Raw genomic sequence first — 9318 nt, forward strand, 5'->3', positions numbered from 1 at the left:
GCTGTGTCTACATGGACAGAAGTCCAACAGCCACTTAGATGCTTTTAAAAAACACACAATGCAATATGCACCCAGTGTGAAGTGATCAATGTAAGTTTTTATGAAGAATGAGTATGTGTAAACTCAAATTTTATTCAAGAAGTATATACAGAACAGACAGCAGAACTTAACAGAGTTTGGGCTAGATAACTTGGTTTGTCTGATTAATCAAGATCCATTTTCTACGTTTCCTGTAAACAGAATACCTAGTGATAACCAAAACAGAGAAAAAAACAAGTTATTAACCCTCTAGGTGTCTGATTCATCACAGTCCTACTTCAAACAGAATTTTCCCCTTCAAAGAATCTTTACAGCTCATTTCTCTAAGTGATAGAATGGTACAAAAACTATACCACGTCCAGTCAGATAACATTCAGCTGCCTGAATACCTCTCAGAAGGGGCAGGGCCAGTATCCCTCAGGGATGGTCTCCATGCCGAGTGACCCCTCCAAACAACGCGTGACATTCCTTCCTGCTGGGCAGCAGGTGCCCGAGACATGTCCCAGAGCAGCCTGTGCACAGAATCAGGATCCGTAGTTTGCTTCATCAAAGGCCTTTCTGGCTCGTTTCAGTTCTTCGTTCATGGTCAGGAGGTCTTTAACCCTGGCAAACTTGCGGGGGTCCTTGCGAATTAGAAAGACAATGTCTTCAACCTGTACGCGCCCCTGCCGTCCGATTGACATGGCCTTGTGTGTCTGTAAGAAGAGCAAAAGTAGCCTTCCTCTGCCCCGATGCTTTTTTCAGCTCTCAATGCTACTTTATTCTCTGGCATTTTTATAATCAAGAAGTTGGCAATTTCAGGATCTGGGCACCACCATCCTAGTCACAGAACTGCTAAGTGCTGTCAGTCCCGCTCTGCATACTGCTCTCTGTAATGGTAATGAGATCAGTCTAAACCCAGGTCACACGCAGGAGGGGACACCACGTTTGCACAACATCGTCAAGCAGAACTTGCATGCAGTGTGCAATACGTATGCCAGAAGGCAGTTTAGGGCATTCTGAGTGGGGTAGGGAAGGCTAACCTTTCAAGAGAAAGGTGATCTACAGATATTCATTTATCTTTTTTAAAACCACAAGCTTTCTGACAGTATCCAAATATCTTCAACAGCAACGGCTTCAGGCCCCAGAAACCTGCATTTATTTTGTTGCATGGAATTACTTTTCCAACTATGTAAAACATTGAAAAAAAAACCTAAGTAGATACATTTCTGAAGCTGAGCTTTGTCGTTTGTCAGCCTTGTGTGTAGTGATGCCACAGTCAACTGCAGTCAGCTGTGGATTTTTCCCCCTACGACACCAACTGCTACTTAAAAGTTTCAGCACTGTTCTAAGCCCCCATGGAGCAAAATGCACGACTTTTGTCTCAACTGTGGAAGAGTAAAGTCTGAGTTTAGCTTTCTCCAAGCAGCCCCTGAGTTTTCTGCCTGGGATAGCGCAACAATCGCGTCAGAGGCGCTACCCTTCAGAGGCCGAGGCCTTAGCGAGGATGCCTTGGCCATGCTGCCCGCAGCCCACTCACCATCTCCGTGATGAACTCAATGACCAGGTCTTCGAGGATGTCCACGGACTCCGTGTAGGGGTTCTGGTCGTCCCCGAAGCCGTACATCATGCATCTCACTGCGGGGAGACGCGGCGTGAGCCAGCCTCGCCCGGTCACGCTCCCTGCCCGTGGCAGGGGCCGCAGGAGGTGGGCAGGAGCCCCCAGCCGCGGACAGGCGGCGCCCCCCGCCCCGACTCACGCTCTTTGGAGAAGAGCCGCTTCCTCCGGCCCTGCCCGCCGTCCAGGCCTCCGCCGCCTTCCTCCGCGTCCTCCTCGAACTGGGCGCACACCGCGGGGGAGAGGTGCCGTCAGCGCGGGGGGACCCGCACCCGGCCCCGGCCCCGGCCGCCCCCCGCCCGCTCCCGGCCCCGCTCACCGGCGCGTCCTCCTCCTCGTCAGCCATGGCTCCGGCCGCCTCCAGCCGCGCCGCGCAGCTTCCGCTCGCCCCGCCGCGCCCCCGCTGGCTGCCGCCACCTCGCGGTACGGAGGGCGCCGCACAGGCCCCGTCCGGGCGGGAGGTGCCGCTGGTGACGGGGTTGCGGCGGTGCAAAGCCGGCCGCAGACGGTGATTGCAAGGCCCGCAGCCTTTCTGGACCCTTTGGTGCCAGGGGGTGCTTTATTCAGTGGAGAAACTGTACGCTCCCTTGTACGGGCGCACCGGGGCTCTTGTTTTAGTTCCTTGCTTCATCAGAGCTCTTTGCCTAACTGCCTCCCAGGGCAGGCAAACCCTCAGCCTCCTTGCCCAACAAGTGGTGTGATGCGTGGAAAGGAATGGGGTAGAGATCCTTGCTCTGTGACACCAGCCCCTGTGCTTGTGTAGTCAGCGGGGAAACCAAGCCATACACAAGAGTTTCAGTTGTGCTGCACAGGAACTTGGCCCTGGAAGGGGAGTTTGGGGATTATATGGAGAAGCCAGAGTAAGGCTTGGTTCAGTGCTAGTGACTATAGCTAACTAAAGCAAAGAGCTTTCCAACGCAAAGACAATTGTGTTTAAGCCTGTGAATTCCTATTCTGTGGATGCAGGGATGCCGTGAACATACTTCAATTCCACAAAACCAGAAAGGTGTTGTGTGTTGTAATTCTTCCAGATTCAAGCTGTGTACTTTTAAGATGAAGATAAACTACTCTGGGGCAGATTTGCTGACCCTTCCCAAATCTGTATATGGTCCTCAATAGGGGGCTGTCAGATTACAGGATAATTGGGCTTGGAAGGGACCTCAGGAGGTTAAAGTGTTTTTTTTTTTTTTTTTTTTTTTTTTTTTTTTTTTTAATTTTTAAATCTGTGTGAGGGGTGTTACTCCTGAATGACCGAGCAGAAATCCTTCACTACCATCTGCATTAGTCCAGAAGTGGGCCCCACCATCCACATCCCCATAGTGAAGGGGGTGCCAAGCATGTTCTAGATGTCATGAGAGGGTAAAGCAAGCCCTCTTTCTGCAAAACAGTATAGTTTTACTGGCTCTTCTGGTATACTTGTATAGGAGGGCAGACAGCATAAGGCAGACAAAAGATTCTTCATTAAGCCAGTGTTTTCAAATCAGGGAAGAATCTGATGTAGAGACACTACTGTGCCAGACTTGTGGTGACAGCCTAGAGCTGATGCAGTAGAGGAAGAAAAACAAGAGGTACTGCTGAAAGACCAGAGGATGCTCAAGGTGAAATCCTTTTCCGCAGAAGCCAGTACTCAAACACCATTTCTATATGCAACAGGTACAGACAAGGCCAAGGACCTTGCCAAGATTTAATATTAAAGTCCAGCAGAGGACTTGATTTTATTTACGTATCTTACCTGCCGCAGTGGCACTGATTCCTACATGTAACAAACCGATGTGTGTTCTCTCTTGCAAACGGCTGAACAAAATACAAGAGTTTTTGCAGTATTTGAAGCATTCTTGAATGAGGATCTTTTGGCCAACACAGCAGAAAATCCCCAAATATCCAGAGGTAAAGCTATTTTTTCAGGGTAAGACTCTGCCTACTGACTTATGGCTTTAATAAACTTGTGTAATCTAGCTCCATGTTGGTGCCCCTATGGACACCTCACAGCAACCCTACACACACTCAAGGATCATAGGGTCTCATTTAGTCTGCTGTCACTTTAAAGCACTTTTTATTTTTACAAACAGACTTACCAGACATACCTGATGTATTTAAATAGTTAATAAAACACTTCCTAGCATTGTAATGGACTTTGCTCTAAGAGACACTAAAACCAGAAATGTGCTTTCTTTTACATGAACCCATTAACTGTACAGGCTTATTTTTAGAGGCTCCTCAGTGAAGGCTGAGGCCTCGAAAATTATAGCCTTGACTATACTGATACTTTTGAAAGCTACTGGTTTTGAGATACTGGTTTTTATGACTTGCACATAATTCCACCTGCCTCCATAGTACCGTATTTACCCCTAGGATCAAACATCCTGCAGGCTGATTTGCTGTGGAACACTTTTGGATTAGAGGTAAAACATCAGAGAACTACAGGCTTAACCTCTGCTCAGATGTGGAAACTAGAGATACACAGCTGTCTCCTGCGTTCCTCACACACTGCCACTTCATATGTATGCACTGGAAACAGACCTTACTTCCTTCAGGTCTAATCTGAGCATTACAATAAATTCTGTGAAGTAACAAAATACTAGAAATCCCACCTCCTAACCCTCAGTGGTTTACAGAACTATCCCTTCTCGAGAACTGAATGCAAGTAACTTTGAGAGCTGCATACACACAGTTGGCAATCTGAAGCCTGGACAAGAAGAGTGCCAGAGTTTGACAGAGGCACTTAATAGCTTTGGTCTAAATTCCCTCATACAACTGCTGCTATTTAATGGCAATCCTTTTTGCTGATTCTGTACCTTGTAACTAGCCACTTCTGGTCTGCCCCTCATCAGGTGCTCACAGCCACGTACAGCTGCTGTGGGACCCCCGTATTGTGCTTCCACGGTAAGGCAGCTGCAGAGAATGGATTCATCTCTGGCAACTCATTGGAGTGCAGCTGCAGAACTCAGTACAGGATTTAAAACAGGAGGTAGACGCAGCGCTGACTGATGGTAACGGCAGGAGAGGCTCCCCCTAGGTGTCATTCATCTATCGCATTGCTTCAAGCCACCAGCAACCAAGAGGCAGATCCATTAAATGTTTCATTTCCTGCGTTCACCCGGAACAGGGACAACTTGATGGATGCAAGCGGGGCTTGCCATAATGCTGAACCTACAGAATGCACAACGCAGAGGAGTTACAACAGCAAAAAATTACAAAAAGTTCCCCCAAAGCCCCTCACAAACAGTGTTGGCTATTTCCACTCGACATAGCCTTAGAGCAGGCAGAGTGCCTGCTTGCTCATTTTCAGTCGCCGCTACATAAGCTGAGAGGTGTAAACCTGAGGGTATCATTCAGTTCAATGTGACAAGAATAGTTTGCTTAGTATTAGACCTTTAGTTTTTCTTTGATACAAAGACATTCAGTTTAGAAATGAGATTACTAGACTCTCTCTGGTATCCTAACTACACCAGAGCTTATGTATGCAGTGGTAGCTTTTTGAACATTTACCTGGAAGGAGAGGAAATGCTGTATTAAACCTAGCTTGTCTTTGGAGGTTCTGATTTTTTTTTTTCTCAGCACAATCACGTAGGTTTGTAAAAAAGTTTTAAAGTACCCTGGATTAATTCATAGTGCAAAATTCCTGAATTGGTGAGTTTATTAAACATAAAACCTATCCTTACAAACATTAATTTATCCAACATTTTATACAAATTTATCCAGAAATAAATTTTAGTGCTTCAGGTTATTTACAATGAAAATCTAGACCTGTAGTTTTGGTACCTTTTGTTCTGGATGAGCTGAGCAGATCAGGAGCCAGTCTTCAGCTGTCCTCTACAGTAGGCAGGTTTCCAGTAACATGGGCTATAAAACACCTTAGCAAGTGGATTCCTGAAAACTCTACAGAACTGTGGAAACAAAGACACTTATATTCAGTCCCTGATGCTGCGTTATCTTCACATACTACAAGCAAGCTCAGCCGCTGGCTGTAGTAAATTACTTTAAGGTTGTACTGCACTGGGGGGGATGTAAGCACTTCTACAGTGTAATCAATTATGGCTTGCTGCTGTTAAAACAGCTCCAAACAAAGTGACAAAACCTGCTATCAGGCAGCATAGGTACTGCTGCCCTTCTCAGAAGCCTTCAAAGCTGAACTCAACTCAGGTGTAGAGGATGGGGAAGAAGGAGGGGCAGTCCAGTGCAGGCAGCCCCCGCCATCCTTGGGGCACAAGGAAGTGTCATCCCTAGTGCAGACAGACCCATTTTAGGTAGTTGTCCAGCGCAAATCATCACCTGAAAGCCAACAGCAGCGATGAAGAAGAGCTTTACCTGACCAGGAATAGCTGAGGAAAGCATCCTTGAGTTTTCTCCTTCACAAACTCCTGGATCCCCAATACATTCTTTAACAACAGTCCCTTGGAAGCTCGGTCAATTTTTGTTAACACCATCTGCACAGATACAGAAAGGGAAGGTTGAGACAGGAAAAGAAGATTATTTTGCTGCTATCCTGGAACACATGTAAAGATTCCTGGAACTTCTTGCAAGGCAGGCTGAAAGCTCTAGGTCTTGTCTAATTGGGAAAAATGGTGTAACAGTTCACGAAAACACTTCTATAAACTGCATAAGCTGTGGACTTTTTCACATTCCTTGAGCTAAGCACTGAAAGAAGTGTTCACTTAATAAACCAAGCAAAAAAGTCCTTCAACTCCCTCCAGACATACTTTAGACCTATGTTACTAACAATAAAGGTGGGGTAGAAGGTATTCTACTTAGGTAGGACAACTTGCAAAAGTTCAGGTAGAGGGTACATAGCTTTACAGATTACCTTTAGCATAAAACTTACACAAGTTTTTGTTCCACTGTTTTGAAAACAAAGCATCACTTACCACATAAGGAATCCCAAACTCTTCCAGCATCTCTACTGCAATATGGTCTGTTTTCTGGAGTCCTACTACACCATCAACTAATAGAAAAGTCCTCTTCAAGCTGTCAGGAATACAGGCAACATTAGTCACCACCATTATATCATCCTACCGTGCTACTTCCAAATTCGTAAGCATGAACAAGTAACGTAGAATTTGGGCCAGGCGTGGCAACTGAGAGGCCAGCATGGAGCAGCACCTCCATCTTTTCTGCACTAGCACTGAAAGCAGCCACCTCTGCTGCATTTTTCCATCCAGCCACACAACACTGTGTTTTGGTTGTTCAGCTCTCACTGCTGAACGGAGGTGCAGTTAAGTTCCTTACTTCTGCCGTTCCTGCAGGTAGGCCTCCACCATCTCCACAAAGTCTTGTGGGGCACGGTAGCCATATCCTGGCATATCCACAAGAGTAAAGTACTTCCCGACTTTGAAGAAATTCATCTTCTTTGTGTGACCCTGGGGAGAGGATTTAAGAAAGGAAAAAGTTTAAGACGGAGGTTTAAGAAGTTGCTTTAAGCAGTGGAGTAGGAGATGCCCTGCAAGGTATATCCATACTATACCCTACGCCCCAGAGAATGCTGCAGAAATGCTGCTGTTGCTTTAAGCTGTTATCTCCTTTTCTTTTTGCAAACCCATGTGGCTCTATCCTTAAAATAATGGACTAAAAATACCTACCCTCATCTCTGTGCCTAGTGCTTCCCAAAGAGCTTAACATCACAACTGCTTGGCTTGCAAGTCTTTGCTGCTTGCCCTGTGTGCCAGCCCTGGCTGAGGTGCTAGGCTGGACACTTCCCACCTTTCCCTTTGCAAACGCCATGCCTGTGATGGCTATGAGCTGGCACACTCCCGTCACTTCTCGTTACTCAAGCCCTTGTTTCCTTCACCCTTCCTGCCCGGCTTAGCACCGGCTTTTGACCAAGAGGAGGGAAGCAGCGCGGCGCTCACCGGCGTTTTCGACACTCTGACCTCCACTTCTGGCGACAGCGAGAACAGGGCCCGGATCAGCGACGACTTGCCCACGTTGCTTCGGCCGACGAAGCACACCTGGGGCAGGAGGACAGAAGGGCAGGCAGTGACGCTGCGTCCCGCACAGCCGGCGGGGATCCCGTCCCCGTCCCCCCCGGGCCCCGACCTCGGGCAGGGCAGGCGGCGGGGCGTGCTCCGTGCGCACGGCGGAGCTCACGTAGGTGATGGCGTGGCCGGGCCCGGCCGCGAAGAGCCGCTCGGCGCTCCGCAGGGCGGGCAGGCCGGGCTGGAAGAGGCTGAGGGCCGCCGCCTCGGCGCCGGGGAGCAGGCAGCGGGCCAGCCTCTGCAGCGGGAACACCACGGCGGCGCGGCGGCTCCGCTCCAGCCGCAGCACCTGCGACAGAGCCGCGAGGGGCGGCGGGGGGCAGCGGCCCGGCCCCGGCCTCGGCCCCGACCCGCTCCCGGCCCGGCCGCGGGCCGCCCGCAGCAGCAGCATGGCGGCGGCGCGGCACGGGGGCGGGCGGGGCGGGACGGGCCGGCGGTACCCGGCTGGGGGCTGGCCCCTAAAGGTGGTGGTTGGCACGGCTTTTCTACGAGACGCTGTAGGGCTGCGCGGCTCGGACACCACAGCGAGCAGCTCCTGAGGCCGGGAAGCCCCGCTAGATGACAAACAGGACAGCGGCTGAGTGAGCGAGCCCAGTCACAAAGCGATCAGGCGGGAGCTTGTGTCCCCCTAGAAAAGGGCAGCCGGCAGCCTGCGTGTTTCTCAGAGGTGGCTGTGAGCCTGCTGTAATTGGACAAGCTCCTGCGGAGAGGCATGAGCTTCTTCACAATCTTACAATCAGAAAAGTATGCAGCTTTTTGCTTGAAGAGACCAGTTTCTGACTAGAGGTGGGCTAAGGATGAAAACCTAGGGTAAAAAACAAACCAACACACCCGTATTGTATATATCCTGGTCTCATGAATTACAGCCACTTAAAATCTGCTTCGTTTTGCAGCAAGGCGGAGCTCTACTGCATATAACTCGAGGCAGACCACAATCGCTGTCTGCTACGTGCATACTTAAAGTGCTACCAAATAAACGTATAATTTATATATATACACAGAGCACGCCTTTCTCCCGTCACCCCCAGTGATGTAAATAAATCACAGATGAATACAGAGATAAAAAGCAGAAGAATAAACATCTCAAGAACTAGTTTAGGTACACCACTGATGTTTTGTGGTAATTTAACAACCTAACTTAATTAAAACCTGCGGTGAATCCAGTAACAGCAAACCCACCCTGGCCAAAGATTATGTTTGTAACCATCCTGGTAGGCAGATTTTCACATTTTTAAGCCAAACCGTAACATGTGAACCAGAGTGGGTGGTTTTAGGTATTTTTGCCCCAGCGTCCCTGTGGTGTTTTTACTGTGCTAGGCAGCTGAACACCGCAACCGCTCTCTCACTCCCCCTCCTCAGATGAGGAGGGGAAGAAGTAAAGGAAAGAACAACTCACGGGTTGAGATAAGGATAATTTAATTAGAGGGAAAAAGTATTATTAAGGAAATATTATTAATTAAACAATTTAACTAAAGGGAAAAAAGGGGAAGGGGAAAAAGTAATAACAAAACCAAACAAGCAAAGGCTGTGTGGAAGTGCAGAGGAAAGAAATTACTCTCTACTTCCCACAAATGAGCGATGCTTGACCACGTCCTTGAAGCAGGGCCTCAACGCACGTAGCCAGTGTTTGGGAGGAGGACAGACGTTTTCGCAACGAGAGCCCACCCCTCCCCTCTTCTTCCTTTTTCCACCTTTTATTGCTGAGTGTGA

The 9318-nt window shown here is 48.6% G+C and overlaps 2 protein-coding genes across 2 annotated transcripts; both read right to left on the bottom strand.

Moving 5' to 3' along the window:
• Positions 1-118: 118 nt before the first annotated feature.
• On the bottom strand, positions 119-2051 carry TAF13 (TATA-box binding protein associated factor 13). The gene is made up of 4 exons (XM_035314907.1): positions 1956-2051; positions 1779-1857; positions 1559-1656; positions 119-734 (listed from the first exon to the last, which is right to left on the bottom strand). Exons 1-4 carry the CDS (start codon positions 1980-1982, stop codon positions 564-566), a joined length of 375 nt encoding a protein of 124 aa, XP_035170798.1. The 5' UTR covers positions 1983-2051; the 3' UTR covers positions 119-563.
• A 2433-nt stretch (positions 2052-4484) lies between these two features.
• Positions 4485-7999, bottom strand: GTPBP8 (GTP binding protein 8 (putative)). The gene is made up of 7 exons (XM_035314911.1): positions 7670-7999; positions 7483-7581; positions 6863-6993; positions 6502-6601; positions 5945-6063; positions 5399-5523; positions 4485-4786 (listed from the first exon to the last, which is right to left on the bottom strand). The coding sequence occupies exons 1-6, from the start codon at positions 7997-7999 to the stop codon at positions 5439-5441; spliced, it is 864 nt and encodes a 287-aa protein (XP_035170802.1). The 3' UTR covers positions 4485-4786; positions 5399-5438.
• Positions 8000-9318: the final 1319 nt, after the last annotated feature.

The sequence above is a fragment of the Oxyura jamaicensis genome, chromosome 1 (assembly GCF_011077185.1).
Source record: "Oxyura jamaicensis isolate SHBP4307 breed ruddy duck chromosome 1, BPBGC_Ojam_1.0, whole genome shotgun sequence".
Lineage (NCBI taxonomy): Eukaryota > Metazoa > Chordata > Aves > Anseriformes > Anatidae > Oxyura > Oxyura jamaicensis.